The 18878-nt window shown below is 37.5% G+C and overlaps 1 protein-coding gene across 4 annotated transcripts in view; it reads right to left on the bottom strand.

The window, feature by feature from the left end:
• Positions 1 to 18878, bottom strand: part of TAF1B (TATA box-binding protein-associated factor RNA polymerase I subunit B) — a 411270-nt gene that overhangs the window by 182119 nt on the left and 210273 nt on the right. For all 4 annotated transcript variants that reach the window (XM_068392341.1, XM_068392343.1, XM_068392342.1 and 1 more), the window contains exon 4: positions 4845 to 5033. In XM_068392341.1, coding sequence (XP_068248442.1) covers positions 4845 to 5033 — 189 coding nt within the window. The remainder of the gene's footprint in view (positions 1 to 4844; positions 5034 to 18878) is intronic.

Genomic DNA, 18878 nt, shown 5'->3' with positions numbered 1-18878 from the left:
TGATAAATCCTCGTAAATAGCGATCTAAAACACTGAGAGTAAGCGGGAGTACACCGTGCGCAATTCACTACAAAACAAGGAATGGGTAGCCATATTGGACCCTGTAGTAGTACGGGAAGGGGATCCACTGGGTAACCTTGATGACGGCTCCCCTTAAATTTTGCCACTCTTCCCCCTCAGAGCGAAAACTCTATTCGGGGTGAAGATTGCCATGTGTCGTATCAAGAAATACGTCCCCTGATATTATGCGATATCCTTAAGAAAAATTTTAAGGATACTCGTGCCAGGAGTTAGAATTCTGGAGACCTATGGTCAATTCTCTGGGAGTATCACTGTAGCCAAATATCCATTAGAAAGCTGCCAATAGGATGCTTCCATCAGGACGACATGGCTTGAGGCCAAAAATGCAATGGAGGCTGGAACTGAGCTATTTCAACTTCGACATCACATACAGACATGGATCAAAGAACCAAGTAGCAGACGCTCTCTCTCTCGTGCCTTAGGATGGGTGGCTTCACTTACCTGTGCTCAACAACACGAGCTGACTCAGCTTCATGAGCACCTGTGTCGTCCAGGAATCAGAAGGATGGCCCACATCAGATGACAGAGAAACTTACCCTTTACCATTGAAGAAGTTTGGACTCTCAAACGTAAATCTCAAACCTGTGATAAGATCAAACCTAAGTTCTCCAAAGAAACAGGAACATTGATAAAAGCTACCAGGCCATTTGAGCATCTGGCTATTGACTTCAAAGGTCCGATGCCATCCACCACATAGAACAGATACTCTCTCAACATAATCAACGAGTACAGCAAATTTTCGTTCGCCTTTGTAACAGAAGACACCTCAGCGAGTACCACCATTAAATGTTTGTCTACTCTTTCTTTCAGTTTGGGGCCTGCCCGAATACATTCATTCAGACAAGGGACCTGCTTTCGTGTCTTCAGAGTACCAAAATATTCTTCATGACCATGGAGTGACTACAAGCTACTCATCTGCGTATAACCCCCATGGCAACGGACAGATCGAGAGAGCCAATGGAACTTTGTGGCGAACCGTAAGGTTAACTCAGGCTTCTCTTTCCCTTCCTATAGAAATGTGGGAGGAGGCTGTCCTGGATCAAGCACTCCACAGCATGAGGTCCTTCTATGCGTTGCTACGAACCAAACACCGCACAAGTGCATGTTCCTGCACCCTAGGAAAGCAACATACTGGCAGGCAGCTCCATCCTGGATCACAGAAAATGAGCAAGCTCTTCTTAAGAAAACGGTTAGGAAATCCAAATATAAACCTGAAGTTGAGGAAGTTAGACTCCTGCATGTGAACTCACAATGGGTTTGGGTTGCGCACCAAGACGGCAAGGAATCCACTGTGTTGACTCGTCACCTGGCTCCTGCAGCTAAAGTATTCAGTCCGAACACCTGCCACAATAAAAGAGAGAATGGTAAGATTCCTATGAATCAAGGAACCCCCCTTCCACCTGGAGACCCCAGTCTGAGAACGGAAGGAAGGCGAGTGGAGACAGAACAAGTCCAGGGGTGAGAGCCTGCAGTGGAACCGCAATAAACCATAGAACCGCTCACTCCAGAAAAGGCAGAGTCGAAAGGAATACCTGCAGAAACGCTAACCTCAGAGGCGCCTCAACGCACAAGTCGCACTAGGCGCCTTCCTGGCAATCTCTCAGACTTTGTTCTAGGAGATGAGTGGGAATATATGGGTGGTGTCTTCATGTTATTGTGCTTGTTATAAATTAGTAGTTATAAGGCCTATTGTTACCAATGAATTTTGTAATGCGAATGATGTGAAATTTATAATGCCAATGAGGTGAGCTTTGTAATGCAAATGCAATGTGAGAAGAATTGCAGTTGGTGTGAAATCTGAGTCAATACATGCTTTATTATGATGCGAATGTGTACTGTACTGTACATTCTTCTTCTAAGTGGGGGTGAATGTGGTGTGAATTGGTAATTGTGAGAGCTGGTGTTTGTTTGCTTGCTTGGCAACTTTGAGACTTTAACACTGTACCGGCTTGGCCAACACCTTGCCATAACTTCAAGCCCAATAAAGCCAACGTTATGCCAACTGTGTTTGATATTCCAGAATGATGTGTACAGCTGTAGTACATTGCCTTTGTTTTTGTGCTTGTATTGTCTCTTTATGTAGCCTATTAGTTTCAGTGATTTCCTTTCAGCTTTTAAGCTCTGTTTGGTGAACTTCAAATCCTTGCTGATAATAATACCGAGATCTTCCTCCTGGTCCACATTTTCTATTTCATTGCCCAGCAGTGAGTAATCTGATTGAGGGTTACTATAAACTATGTTCATGAATTTAAATTTCCCACAGTTGAAAGGCATTTGCCATTTTCTGGACTATTCTCCTAGCTTTATTAGAGCCTCTATTTAGGCTTCTACGTCTTCTTCTGAGTTCACAGTATCTATGTCCAATTTAGTATTGTCGGCAAATTTGACTATTCTACTAGGTAATCCTAAAACTATGTTGTTAATGTAGATCAGAAATAGCAATGGTCCAAGGACGGATCGTTGCGGTACTCCGCTTGTAAAAGCTCCCCAAACTGAAGCTTCTCCATTGATTACAACACTCCGTTTTCTATTTGTTAGCCAACTTTTGATCCATTCAGCTGGCTTGTCAATGATGCCTAGTGCTATATTTTCCACCATTGATTTCTTTGTGATTGATTGATTAAATTGAGGTTTTCTGGTATCCTGACATCTAAGGTTATTGACGCCAATGTCGTTTATTGTAAGTAAAAAAATAAAACAAAGGAATATTCAATTAAAACCATAAAAGCAAAGATGTCATTTTAAAAGTTAAACATCTTTCATAAGACCTGCATCTGAAATAAAGCTAAAAATACCACTAGCATGGTAAGACACATCATGTCCAAGAATCTTGGCAAGGATAAACCTGTCATTCTCACCTCAACCCTCAAACAGATATCTATTTCTTTCACCACTATATGTGAAATATTTGTTCAATAAATGCCTCACTGTCAAAGGTACCAAACAGTCGTCGCAATATGGTTGATGTCGGCCAGCCAGCAAAAACTCGTGTGTTAGCCAAGTCTGACCAATGCGGAGACGACAAAGAGTAGTCTCCCACTTCAGGGGCATCCCATTATACCTCCAAGGGGATCTGACATTACTTATTTCTCTCATTTTATTTTAAAGTAAACTATCCCAATGCTGTTGCCAATTATTATCAATAATATTCTTAGGAACCTTGTCAAAAGCCGTTTGAAAGTCTAGGTATATGACGTCTATTGCCCTGCTTTTGTCATGAATGCTGAACAGGTTATGGAAAAATACCAAAAGATTTGTCACACATGATCTCTTCTGTCTAATACCATGTTGGCTGTCTATCATAGGATTGTTTCTCTCTATATGTTCAACTATTAAATCTACTATAATTGATTTTAAAAATTTTCAAGGCACTGGAGTTAAACACTCTCGTGTGCAATTGCCAGGTTCTTCTTTTAGCCCCTTCGTGTAGATTAGAGGAACGTTGCCCATTTTCCGTCCTTGTTCTGCTTTCTTGGAACGTTGCCTAGTTTACGTTTTTGAGAGAGAGAGAGAGAGAGAGAGAGAGAGAGAGAGAGAGAGAGAGAGAGAGAGAGAGAGAGAGAGAGAGAGAGAGAGAGAGAGAGAGAGAGATAATAAAAATTTAGTTCATTACATATGTTTGTTCATTTGTCTGTCAATCCATCTTGCGAGTGACTGTCACTAATTCACTATGCACTGCGTCATTTCTGTTTTGGGTATTTCACAAGCTTGGCAAGAAACTGCACATGTAAGAACATGACATATACAGTAGGCTACAGCGTACAATGGTAATAACTGTAAATGGAAATAATGACAGTAAGCTAACTTTTACTCATGAAAACAACGAACAATACTAATATGAAATATATAAGACATCAAGATTATATTATTTTGCAAAAATAATAGTTGAGAAAAAAGGAATAAGGTAAGAAAAAAATATTTCGTCGCATGTAAACATCTTGCATTACTGGTAGAACGTTTTGCTTATGTTGTGAGTGGGATTCAGTTAAAGGCGAAGAATTGAAGAACGTTTTGTAGTACCTTTTTTGTTATTTGAACATAAATGCAACAGAGAAATACATTATAGACATTACATAATCATGAATAGGGACTAGAATCTTAGGTATTTTGGTTGGTGGTAGGGATTACATCTCTAACTGGGGGTGTCAGGGGGGTTTGAGTAATGCCTCAGTTAGGGAATGTCGCCATTGGTTAAAGAGTGGTATGATTCTATATGATAACATAAAAACAGACGGAAATAACATAAAACCAGGCTGAAATAACATGAAAACAGACTAAAACAGCTCTTACACAATTGGAAATAAAAGCTAGAATACCAAAGACTTTGTTCATTGTCAGTAGAAAGAAGACGGGCTGATAGCAGGGAGGGGAGGAGATTTTTTAGTGAAATTTCTCGAGTGTGAACTGTGTGATACACGACCATGTCCTATATTCTTTTGTAGGATATACGAGTAATTTTAACCTCGATATGGTTTATAATAAAGCTTGTGATGATGATGATGATGATAATAATAATAATAATAATAATAATAATAATAATAATGATGATGATGACGTATCCCAACGTCACCGTGCATCACCAAGCATGATTTGACGTATGCCGACGTCATAGTAGCGAAAAGGTTAACTGCATAAGATAAGTACAGCAACAAACAACTAATCTCTAACTGATATGGGCTACAGACACTCAAGACTACACAGCAATACAGACTAAAAGACATACTGTATTCTAATTTCAACAGAAAATCCTTAACATTACTTGCCTGATTAAATCCATCAATAATATGGGCTCCTCAGCCAATAGTAAAGCTAGGTAAAAAATACCAAACAGCTTTGCAAAAGAAATATTATCAGGTAGTAAATCTTTCTTCATAGTTTCAAAAACTTTTACTGTTACAGCTTTGGGAACATGATTTTCTTGAACATTTGCTGTAGAAGGAAAAAAACAATACCTGAAAAGAAAAAGGAAAATATTTGTCTTAATAAACTTGTGATATGAAATAAGAAAAAGAAACAACATTCTAAAATCCTGCCACCCCAATTACTGAAAAATAATATACGTAGCAGATCAAGATCAATACTCTAGAATATCTTGATCTTGGTTAAATATAAAGTAAGAAATGCAGTATAAAGATGGCATACAAATATCATAACAATATTTGGTAAAATTTCAATACTTGAACTTCCTGCATACCAGCAGTTGGTCAAAACATGTGATGAACTGATTCGGACTATCCCAATTACCAACTTACAGACTATCTAAATTTGTATACAATTACTTTTAGCACCTTTTACGATTCTTTAAATTCAATAGTGATTAAAGATACCAGTTTCTTGAAAATATCTAGTATCCTATCATTCAAATGTATAATTAAACCTGTATATGCAATTTTAGAAACGTGATTAATATCCAACTAAAATGATTTCCAGTTGGATTTCGAAGTAGCACATTAACAGGATGTGCTTATAGATAATAATTAAATTAATCATTCCTTGCCTAGATTAACAAGAGGTTAATACCAAAGGTTAATTTTAATAGCCAAGAAATAGCTTGAATCACAGTTAAAATAGGTATACAGTACTAATATTAGTTGGCATTAGGAAGCTCCTACTGCCCATGCTCAATCCTATGTTAGATATTGCATATACTTTCCTCTCACTTTCTGGGTCTGGGTATCATTCAAATTAACTTTGGTGATCTTTCCTGAAAGATTATGAATTATTTTGCTTTACTGAAACTTTATTCTTTTACTCATTTAATTTGTGGTTTCACACCATTGGTGTTATTATTTCTTTTTTATTATTTCTATGACTCTACACTGTTGTTCATATTGCTTCTTTTCCAGAAGCTCAGTTTAATTTACCCATAACATTTTATCATCTTCCCATTTTCTTTCACTTCAATAAATAGAGCCCTTAACATAAGGACTGGGCCCTTCTTGCAGTAAGTGGTAAGAAGCCCATGGCTTCCATTTCAGATACTCTTTGTTTTCAGTTATCACCATCAATCAGCTGCAATTACACCCTCTCAGGGTTGTTCACATACAGTGCATTAAGATGTCTTCTCCTGGTTTTGTTAGCATTTATTATCTACAATGTGCACAAGAAATATTTCTGGAAGATCATGATCTACATTTCCTATGTGTTTTGCTTCAGGGGAAATATTGTGAGTTAAAATATCGTTGTGATGAATGTGTTTTACTCTCAATACCACAAATGAAAAATCCTGTTTCAATGATTACCAATCACGTTAACAGTTCTAAGAGAAAATGGAAACGATGTTAGTAGAGAGGAGAAGCCACGGAAAACTTGTTGAAATTCAATGTAGTTTTTTTAAATTACAACGAAAGAAAGACTAATCGTATATCACACAGATACAAAATTAACCACTTAGTCTTCCAATCACACACTATCTCTTGTTTGAGAAGAACACTAACCAATTATTGCATTTGATACTGTATTGGTCTATAAAAAATATTATAAAGGCATGGTGTGGAGTTCAAACTATTTGCGGAAGATACACAATTTTACTTCACCATAAATAATATAGACAACACTACTGAAACTCTAACCCGAATCTTTAATAGTGTTAGAGAATGGATGACAATTAAACAACTAAAATTTAAACGAGAGCATAACTGAGTTAGGGTGGTGGGAAAGAAAAACAGCGTGAGAAGCTTGGGTGACATTCACATAAACATAAATAATGACAGTTCCGATATCTAGTAATTTATTTACATTGGCTGCCGAAAAAAACTAGAATTAAATCTAAAATATGTACAATAACCCATCAAGTTATCAGAACTGGTCATCCAAAATATCTAAGAGAATTGCTACATATTGTGCAGCTAACGAATCGTGCTGACATGAGAATAGTTACCGATGGTTTCAAACTATTGGAACCTAGATATATGTCTACTGTAAGCTCTAAAGCCTTTAGATATGCAGCCCCGAGACTATACAATAGGCTCCCACGAGACATCCGAATGATTGAAGATTTTAAGGTTTTCAAGAGGAAACTGAAGACTTTCTTATTCAGCGAGTGCTTTGATAGTGATGATTTAACAGTAAGAGAGCAATAAGCAATGTGAAATGTTAATTGCTCCCAAAGGAACATAATATAACGACTGTGGAGGTCCTGTAGAGTAGGGTTCCCCTGCTGTACAGGACTGGATAAGCAGCCCTTAAAGTGAAAAGTAGAGTAAATCTATTCCACTTTTGTATGCTTTACAAACAATGCAAGATATTTTTGGTATAAACCAGTCTAACCTTATCCACACATCAAATTTGAAAAGCATACTTAACTGTTGTTGGAGCTTTCTCAAGAGGTGTTCCTTAAAGTGAAGATATATTTAACAGACAAGTAATCTTTCCCAGTTGCACACTAGAATGATTTTTACTGAGCAATTGCTGAAAGCCACCTATTGTCTTAAGACTCAACTGACTTTCAAACTGCTTGTTATTGTAAAACTTTATATTTATTGTTCTATTCATTTATTTTAAAAAGTTATAATTACTATTTTAACTAAATACTTTATTAGCATATCCTTTCTGTTTATCATTTATGTTAGTTCTTTAGGCAAATTATTTACTTTACTTTTTTCATTATGGGTTCCACGATTTGGAGGAGTTTATTCAAGGCTTGTTTTAGCTGGAACGAAACAATAATTCAATCACTGGTCTTAGTCAAATGCCACTAGGGAATAATCTTTTACTGACCCCCTAGCTATAATTAACTAAATCCTAACATATTCCCCATATAAGATTGCAATTCCCTAAATTGCGATTATAATATCCTCTTGAGTATTATTCATCTGTTTATTTAAAGGTAAGAAACAGAAAAATTTAGTAGGCAATAAAAAAAATGAAATGCAACTCAGAGTGAGATCATTGCATAACTCATTCAAATAGACAAGCCCCTACCATTTATATAAGACATATTGTAAATAAGATTAAAAAACTATGGTTAAGATTGAGCAATGCTGACCACTCAAATGCGTAGCTTTTTTATCCTAAACTTAATAAACTGAAAGGCAAAATACCCTAATTCTAAATAGTCCTTACCCCACATAGGAGGTATAGCATTTATTTTATCCCAAATCCTAAGGCCTTCCCAAGCTTACAATAGATTTGTAATAATTATAAATTACATAATAAAATCCATGACCCAAGGGATCACTGGAGAAGTTAGGAGGAGTGTGAGAACGCAAAGTCAGTCATAAACAGGATGTGAAAGTCAACAAAGCTAAACCTTTGCAATGTAACATTTTTGTATGAAGAGTGAACACAATACAAAGCATCCTGTGAGAAACAGTTGAGTGTCTCACCGGAACAAGATGGCTTCCTGTACTAATGTTGTGTTTACATATTTGTATAAATGCTGAGATAACTAAGTATACATTATCATCAAACATGATATTTTTGTTAGTTCTGTTCAACATGTCATACGGAATGGTCATCCGACCAAACCATCTATACTCCTGTGATGGAGCTGCTAATAAACTGTTTTAAAAGTTAACTTACATAGACTTATTCAGAAGAAGTAACCTGCAAGTCTAACTATACATATCACATTGAAGAGACATGAAATGGAACTCTGTGTGTTTATAACAGTACCACACCAACAATTGGTGGCAGCGAATCAACTAAGAACCAGCGAATCAACTTTAATAACCAAGAGAATCAACTTTAAGAACCAGCAATTTAAACTGTAATACTTAGCAGTTACAACAGTAATGAATCTACAATTTTGATGAAGTATCTACGTCCACCGAAGAAATGAACGCATTGAATATCAACTATAAATAGTATACAAACTGAGGAACTGGATCTTCAACGAAGGAATGGCATTCAACTTTATCAACGTTTATTAAACATTCAAGAATCATATCCAAGAAACAACACATTCAACATTACGACGGGATATCAGACCGAAAACATTCACCCAAACAGCTAAACTCTCGCAAACCAAAGAGAGAGAGGAAATGACGACATCGCCCTTCGCCCATATGTACTCAAGCTAAGTACATTTCTCTTCATTCATTCAGTTTTAGGCAGTGAAGTGTTGTTATCACGAGTTGATCGTCCATTATTGCTGGGGTGAGTTGTTTGCAAATCTTCATTTTTTCCTTCATTAAAGGAAACTGTGTTCAACTTCGAATTCTCGTCTAGAATTTTTTTTTCTCTGGGCTAATTCCATTTTCTTTCAGAGGTTATCGGGAAATATCTTAATATTAGTATCATTGTTTTGGGGGATTATGTTATAATCTGCAACATATCTTTATTGTGTAGTGCTTATGCGTTTACGCAGTGAACGTCTGTATTCATATAGATATTTCGATAGGATTGCAAGGAGTCATAGAGATAGAAAAAAAAAGTAAAGTAAACATGATGCCTCCTGTGAGTCCGAGTAACCCCACCCCCGGACCTAGTAACCCCATCCCCGCTCCCATTGTAACACTAGTAAATGCGCGTTCAGCTATCCTTCCTTTTCAAGGTCAGGTCAATGGGTTCTTACCTCAGAATATCGAGTATTGGATTTCTTCTGTTGACGTTCACTTAAATGCTAAATATATCACAGACCCATTTGTACAGTTGCAAGAAGTTAAAAGTTTTATAGACTTTTCTAAAGGGGATGCAAGTGCGTATCTGAGGGGAGTTTCCTTTCAAGAGGCAGTTACATGGGACAATTTCAAAGTTAGGCTACGTGCGATCTATGGTGGTGAGGAAGCCTTAGATGTAGTTTTAACATTAAGAAATACACTTAATCAAGCCACTTTGACTCGGCTTAATATCATAGAGAGAGCAGCTCTCATTGCCGATAGGCTAAACGAGTATCAAGATATTTTAGGTAATTCCACTTGGGTTACTAGAGATAACATCTCCGTGAAAGATTTCTTACGATTGATGTATTTAACCTGCATGCCAATTATGTTGCCAGAAGCTTTAGTGCGGTGTTTTGATAAAAAGTTAACGCCCGAAAGTACAGAATTGGATGTGTATAAACAGATATAGAAACACATGTCTAAGTGTACTGATCTTGATCCCTTGTTTACACAAGTTTTTGCAAAAAATGAAACTAAGCCACAACAAGTAAACGTAGTTAATAATAGTCAAATTGCAGGAATGACGTAGACTGCAGAACGCGATATTGTTCGATACATAATAGTTCAACTAATTCATATAGTTGATGCTACTCGCGTAATCAACAACAGAATCCTAGAAATACACAGTCAATTCCACAGTCAATTCCCTATGGAAATAAAAAGAAAATCCTCAGTTCAATAAGAAAAAACATCCAAACGTCAATGCAGTTCAAAATCAAAAACAAACAAATAGTGCTTCAAATAACTCTGATCCTGGGCCGTCTAGCCAGAACTCGCAAGGTCAGACTAATTTTCAGAATGTGCAGAGCAAAGCAAATACCACATAATTAACTCCAAAGGGGAAGAGAGTGATTTTGGGTCATTCGTATCAACATCAGTATTATTAAATAATCCATTTAATGTTTTATCAAATCATTGTGAGGCAATAGATTTTCCTATGAAACACACGGCCGAATCAAATAAATCAGTGCAGGCTCCCGTAGATTTGCAACAAATTCACACAATAATAAGCCAAAATGAGTTACGACCAACATTATATGCTGTAAATTTAGAACACCGATCCTTTACATTATTTTTTGACTCTGGTAGTCCACGTAATATCATGGATTTGAGGACACATCATTTGTTATTTTCGAACTTCCCTATAGAGAAGTCCGGAGTAAGGCTCTCGGGTATAGGAAATTATGAATTAAATGTAATAGGCATAACTCATGTTCAGTACAAGGTCGGTAAGCGCACGTTTTCTGATACCTTTGTCGTTGTACAAAACATTGATATGTATCCAGCTGTAATTATAGGATACCAGTCTATGGGCAATCAAAACATTATCTTAGCCCCTGCCAAGCACGGCGTGTATATCAAAGGAAAATTCTATAAGTCTTCTAATACCTTAAAATCAGTTTTGGATAAAAAGGAGACAACAAATAACACAGTGACGTACGTTGAAGAACCAATTACTTGTCTCATTAATAAAGAAATAATATACGCGACCCAACAGAATTCTCGTTCACCCGTAATATCATCTTACACGCAATCTATCGAGACGAACGTAACTTCGAATTTAATAGTGCAAGTAAAGAAAACGTTACCGGGATCTGAAATATTAATCCTTTCCGACACTTTGAAAACTAACGGATTGTCCGTCACACAAGCTCTTTATACAGTCGGCTCACAACAACAATGTAATATAGGAGTCTGTAATCATTTAAATACCACTTTAGTAATTCACAAATATCAACATATCTTGGATGTAGAAGTTTATGAACATCGTATTCTTACCGTCGCTGAAATCAATCACGCTCAATCAGTTGTGGATGAATCCCTTTTGCAATCTATTAGAAATAAAATCAATAAAGACATTCAAGAAGAAGAAATTCAGCAAAATTTTTTGGACTTTTAACTGAATATCATGATGTTTTTTCCACTGCGGATGGATCCTTAGGAAAAACAGATGTGATCGAACATCAAATAAGGTTAAAGGACAAGCAGAAAATTATCTATGTAACCTCGTACAGACTCCCTATGAAATTCCAGAATGAGATAAATGATGAAGTAGGTAAAATGCTAGAAGGAGGAGTCATTAGGAAATCGAACAGCCCTTATAATTTTCCATTAATAGTTGTACCGAAAAAAGATCGAACATGGCGTATCTGCGTAGATTTCGTCGCCTAAATGAGGAAACGATCCCTGATCGATTCCCAGTGCTATGTACTGACGATATTTTATCATTGTTAGGTCAGAATAAACATTTTACCAGTTTGGACTTACTTAAAGGCTTTCACCAGATATCATTAGAAGAAAATAGTATCCCATACACTGCCTTCAGCACAGCCAGGGGACATCATGAATTTTTGCATACTGTATGCCTTTTGGTTTACGTTGTGCTCCCATAACATTTACTTGAATGATTAACATAGTGTTTGGAGACTTGCTAGGGGATAAATTGCATGCCTATATGGACGACCTTGTAATCTTTTCTAATACCTTAGAAGAACATTTACGTAAACTAGAACTAGTACTACAGACACTAAGACACCATAACTTAAGGGTAAAGATTAGTAAGTGTGAATTCTTCAAGACAGAATTAGTCTATTTAGGTTTTACAGTGTCTAGCCAAGGTCTTAAAGTAGTCCACGATAAGGTGTCGGCTATCCGTAACTTTCCGATACCTACTAATGTCAAGTGAATACAGCAATTTCTGGGGTGTAGTGGATATTAGAGGCATTTTATACGCAATTATTCAATTATAGCCGCTCCCCTAACTGATCTGATGAAGAAGGGCGTAGATTTCGTATGGTCTGAGCAGCATCAACAGGCGTTTAATACCTTGAAAGATGAACTGTGTAGTTCTCCTATCTTAAAATTTCATGACTTCGGTAAGGAATTCTTCATTGCAACAGACGCCTCAGACTTAGGAGTAAGTGGGGTATTGCTTCGGCAATATGAAAAACAGTTTTTCCCAATAGCTTTTTATTCACAAAAACTGAGAACTTCCGAAAGTAAGTATGCAGTAATAGACAAGGAAGGGCTAGCTATTGTTAATTCACTAGTGCATTTTAAGTTCATAATATACGGTTATCCCGTCAAGGTTCTTACTGATCATAAACCCCTAACCGACTTCTTTAAAGGCTTTAGTCACAGCCCCAAACAAACTCAGTGGCATTTGATCATCCAAGACTTTGGTGCGAGAATCGGGTATTTACCAGGGAAAGCAAATATCATTGCTGATGCATTATCACGCAACCCCGTGTCATCTTGTACGGAGCCATTAGCTGAATTAATAGATATATCAACATCCATGCCTATTGTTAAAACTGTATCTGAACAGGAAGATCTGGGCTGGAGTGCTGAATTATTACAGGCTGCGCAAAGAAAAGATCAGAAATGCATAAATGCTTTGGAAGGAAATCGTAAGGAAAAGGAATACATAAAGTATACGCAGCAGAATTATATAATCAAGGACAATATTCTGTGTAGATCCGTGACAAGGAAAACCCGCAATACACCACATGTGACTAACGACCAGGAAGTGGTACCAATCTCACTTATATCCACTGTCCTAAATTGGTTGCATGCAAATCCATTGCATGGACACCCAGGGTTCTCCATAATGTCACAGAAAGCCAAATCATTGTTTTATTGGCATACGATGCTTACAGGTATAAAAAAAAACACATAGCTAATTGTCGCACTTGTCAGGAAAACAAAGGGCACACAAAAACACCTATCAGCCTAGGGGCTTATCCCGTGCCCAATCAACCCTTTAAAAGAATACATTTAGATTTATTAACAGGATTTTACGAGTCAGACAGAGGAAATAAGCACCTCTTAGTAATTGTAGATGCTTTGACTCGATATACAGAACTGATAGCGCTTAAAACTAAACCTGCGATTGAATGCGCTAGGAAGTTTTACGAATGTTACATTTGTAAACATGGAATTCCACACATGATAGTCTCACACTCAGGTGGAGAATTTAATAATCATTTCCTTACCTCATTGTGTGAATTCTTTAGCATAAAGAAAATCAATACCATGATCTATCACCCAGAGTCAAATGGGGTAGTGGAAAGAGCGAATAGGAAGGTTTTAAACATATTAAGACCCCAACTGGGATATTGCAATACCTGCGTTATTAGGTACTCTGAATCACTCATTTCATATATCAATTAAAATGTTGCCACATGAGGCATTGTATGGTACCCCAGTTAGAACGCCTTTCCATGTATTAACGCCTACAACTAATTTATTAAATCCTTTAAAGGAATGTATAAATGCAAGCAAAAGACGTTTTGATATCCTTCAAATGAATTTAGAAGAATCACAAATCATAATGATATGGAATCATGATAAAATAGCGAAGCCAACTAAAACATATACCATGGGTGATAATGTATACATACAGGTAAATATACGTAAAGGACTCAATTATAAACTAACACCTAAGTTTGAAGGCCCATTTAACATTTTGGAAACATCAACGGCCAATAGATTTAGAGTTCAAAACGTATCCCAACCCACTGATGAGAGAATTGTACCATTGGCTCACATAAGAAATTAAAATAAGAGAGAAGGAAGTGAGGGAAATCTTTTTTTATCTATGAAATTTATATGTTAACATTTTTTTTTCTTCTTAATACAGGAGTAATTACATATATTTTTCTCATTACAGGTTTCCAAGACAAAGTTTTTATTGTTAGGAATGATATTGTTCGCTCAGACATTTTTCTCGTGTGGGAAGAGCTCTAAAACTAAAAGTATAGATTTTAAATATGGCACTCTAGTAGAGAGAACAGAAGACGTTTTTATTACCGCAAGCAATATAGTTATAGAAGTACGCATGCAAGCTATTTTTCTCCCAGAGAATGACGTCACTAGTTTAAAGAGCGACATTTCAAGGTTTACTGCTTTATTAAATGAAATGCATAGAAGACACTTTCCTTTTAATACAGAGAGTTCGCTTGCACCGACACTGAGAGTGGCAGAGATGCTATCCCAAGACTTGCAAAATAAGACTTACGAGGCAGAATCTTTGGCTCGTGACCTTTTGATGTAGACAGTAAGACACTAACCTTGAAAGACGTAACCCGTTTATTTTTGCTGCACTTAACATCTTTGGATCTGTTGCAAGTTTAGGCTTAGGGATTTCAAATCGTCTTAAAATTAGTAATCAAAATAAGAAAGTTGAGTTTTTAACACATGAAAACGAATTAATTTTATCAGAACTAAGGAATCAGTTAACTTCAATCAATCAAATTATGAGTTTGGTGAACGAACATTCTAGTAATATCAGTCAGATTATGGAAGTACAACACTTGTTGGCAACGTTAACGTATTATAATTCAAAAATAGATCATATCCATAATAAAATTGCACATTTCATTGAGAAATCAAAAGACTATGTGGAAGCTATTACGTTAGTAACTAAAGGTGTTCTCTCACCGCATTTGTTGCCAATAAAAGACTTAACGTTAATTCTGGAGAACGTACGGGAGAAAATAGGTTATATTTCTTTGATAGACGCACATAGCCTAGGTTAGAATTTTATTATAGCCTAATTACAGTAAGCGTGGAAAATTACGGGATTATGCTTAAAGCTCCCTTTGATTCTTCCGATGCCTGGTAATCATACACAATATCACCATTCCTGACTTTCATGACAAATAACTCAAGCCCAGTAATATCCAGTTTGACAGGACACATATTGATTTCCCCTGATAAGGAAACATGTACGGTCATTGAAGACTTAGATAAATTAACTCACTGTTCGGAAGCAATGAATAATAAAGTATGTACAACTGACTCCTTTGAATTCCATAAAAAATCAATGGATTCATGCGAGTTAGGTATAGTGCTAAACGGTGCTCTCTCCCATACATATGAAAATTGTCTGAAAAAAATTTATCCCTTAGACTATAATAATTTCAATTGCAGACTGAACAACGGCTCGTGGATACGATACGACAAGGCCGGCTTCAATGTATCATGCCCGAACGGATCCACGTCCTATTCCCAAATCTTCGTTGCAGCAGATGGTTGCATCGGTACGTCCACGAATTACACGGTCTGAGGAATTAACACTATCATCAGGGAACGGGCCTACTTCGCGAATTTCACGTGGACCACTACAATCCCATCTCTACCTCTCCCATACAACGCACGAGTGGCTAAGCTGTTGATGAAATTAAGCGAGATGGACCACCCGTCACCGACTTATGCAGATCTTCGTTTCTATGTGTTACTAGCAGCAATCAGCGTTACGGTGATGATATTTATCGCCGTTAACATCTTTGTTTGGCGTAGGTTAAGGCAAAGACAGATGGAGCTCAAAAGGAACGTTTTGCCATATCCAGACAACACTCATTATTTTTTTTTTTTTTAAGTTTCAATTTAGAGCCGTTTGAAATTGTTTGGAATAGTGTTGTGCACGAAAAGTGGTCAGTATGCTATTAATATGTAGATGAAGAGACTAGAACATTTGCATTTCAAAAACATTTAAAAAAAAAAAATAAAAAAAAAAATTTGAGGCACCTAATACAATATATAAGCCCTAAATGTTAAAATAAAGAATCTATGGGCATCTAATAAAATATATAAGCCCTATACATAAATATATATAACAGATTTTGAACGTAACGAAAACTCTATTTTTGGGTGAGGTAGCCATGTCGTCCTGATGGAAGTTCCTTCAAAGGTAGCTTCCTAGGTATATTTGACTACAGTAATATATCCCAGATAATTTACCAAAGGTATCCAGAATTCTAACTCCTGGAGCGAATATCCCTTAAAATTTTACGAAGGGATATCGCGTAATATCAGAGGACGTATTCTTGACACGTCTCATGGCTATCTACACCCCCAATAGAGCTTTCACTACGAGGGGAAAGAGAGGCAAGAATAAGGTGAGTCGTTCCAGAGACATCGCTCTCGACGAGTCACTACTGCTCTGCAAATAGTGCGCCTGTCCGCCACCGCGAGGCGCCACCGTCATTCTTTGCAGCTTTGTAGGTGTTGCAGATACGGTACTATAGGGAGGGATTCATTATCCTTTGTCCCAAAAGAGGGTGGGTCCATCAGGACGATATGGCTACCTCACCCAAAAATAGATTTTTCGCTACGCTCAAAACCTATTTTTTTGGGCTCAGGCCATGTCGTCGTGATGGAAGTGTACCAGAGCATTAATGTATCTGTGGATTTCCAATAGTGCCGTTCATCTCGAGCTAAATCTTTCCTCTTCAGTCTTTAGACCTAGAGACACTTGATGTTACCGTTATACATCGATCAGCTGATCATAAAATATGTCAGTGCTTCCTGCCCCCTACAGGGAAGAGTCTGGGTAGACTCGAGGAAAAAAACCGAGGATTGTGAGTTCAGGGAACAATCTAGCAAACAGTTTGTATATTAGTGTCAACATATACGTAAAGCATAGTCTGTACTAGGATGGGATTGGTTTGGGCAGATTACTGTAGCTCCCGGGTCTGTCATGAAGAAAAGGGCAGGTTTATATATGTGTAGGAACACGTTAAGCAGTAAAATGAACAGTCTAGTACAACAAGATCTTACCTGTTTTTCTGGAACATCATGAATCTTAGTTCTGGTATTGACTTAAATATCAAAAGTCAAGAATGCTCTGACTTATACATTTAAATAAATATTTGGGGCGAAAGACGCAAATATTCGTTCTATTGTTTATTACAAAATAGAAATCATGGTTGTAAACAATTACAATGTATGTTGAATAATTCTACATACAAGCACAAACAGTAATAACAGGATAAAAAGGGTTTGCCTGAAAAGGAAAACATTAGCCACTCAAGGGAAATATGCAGTTTCGCTATAAAATCTGTTGTTACTAAAAACACTGTGCATATAAGAATGCCTGGCACTTGTGTCAGTTTATTATGCTTAATGTCACCTGTTTAGGGAGAACAGTCTACAGTGTTATCACTTAAACACAAAACTCAACACGATATGTCTTACGAGTCTATCGTGTACACCCTTCACTATAAGTCCCTAATAGTGCACTGTTCTTCGCAGTAATCAAGCAGCGGGTTTTATCACACTGCCCGCCGCCACCACATGAAATTTAATTTCTTGTAATTGCTTCGCGTAGTGCTTGAAGAAGACCCTCGAGGACTTCCATCCAGTATAAGCACGAAGACTTTCAAACGACATTGTATGGAAGAAATTCAGAGACGACGCAACCTTCCTCGGATCATGACCTGCGGGTGTACTGTCTGGATCCGCTCTGCGAATGAAGTAAGTGATTTTCGCCCTAATCTGTTTCAAGGATAACGTTGAACCAGAAGTCTCTCCCCAGAAAAGCTGACCTCCCTTAAAGTCTGAAGTTCTACGAAGATAGACCTTTAGGCATTCCACTGGGCAGAGGGATGCTTCTTCCTTCAGAGGGCAGATTCTCCAGGGACCCCACCTTTTAGTGGGCAGCTCGTTCTTGGCGAGAAACGCCGGGTCCCGAAAGAGGTTCAGATCTCCATTGTCTGTGAACTGAATGTGGCCATCATCCCTCAAGAGGGCCACTATTTCGATAACTCTGGCTCCCGAGGCTAGTGCAAATAAGAATATCACCTTCTGAGTCAAGTCTTTCAGCGAGCAATCCTCATTATTCAGGGTTGATGCTAAATGAAGAACTTTGTCCAAAGACCATGAAATGGGCTTAGGAGGAGCTGCGGGCCGAAGTTTTGCGCAGGCTTTAGGGATCTTGTTGAAGATCTCGTTGGAAAAGTCTACCTGGAAGGCATAAAGTATTGGTCTGGCCAGGGCGTATTTACATGTAGTAATCGTATTGGCTGCTAAACCTTGTTCATGAAGATGGATAAAGAAGGACAAACAGAAATCCGTAGAAATCTCCTTAGGTTTTTTTGCCTTGACAAAGGCCACCCATTTCTTCCAGGAAGACTCATATTGTCTTCTTGTTGACTTTGACTTGTATTCTTCTAGGAAGTTGATACTGTCCCTAGAAATCTCAAACCATTTCTTGACCACTAAGGCGAGAAACTCATGAGATGAAGGTTCTGGGTTTTCACTGATGAAGCTGAGACAGTCAATTTCTGCACTTGCCGAGTCAGAACTGGGTCCGGCAACGGGATCAGTTTCAGGCGTAGTTCCGTTACCAAGGGGAACCAAACGCTATTGGGCCACTTATGGGCCACTATTGCTGCCGTCCCCCGAAAG

The sequence above is a fragment of the Palaemon carinicauda genome, chromosome 18, assembly GCF_036898095.1.
Source record: "Palaemon carinicauda isolate YSFRI2023 chromosome 18, ASM3689809v2, whole genome shotgun sequence".
Taxonomy (NCBI): domain Eukaryota; kingdom Metazoa; phylum Arthropoda; class Malacostraca; order Decapoda; family Palaemonidae; genus Palaemon; species Palaemon carinicauda.
Note: the sequence above shows the minus strand (reverse complement) of the source record. Positions and strands in the feature narration are given on the sequence as shown.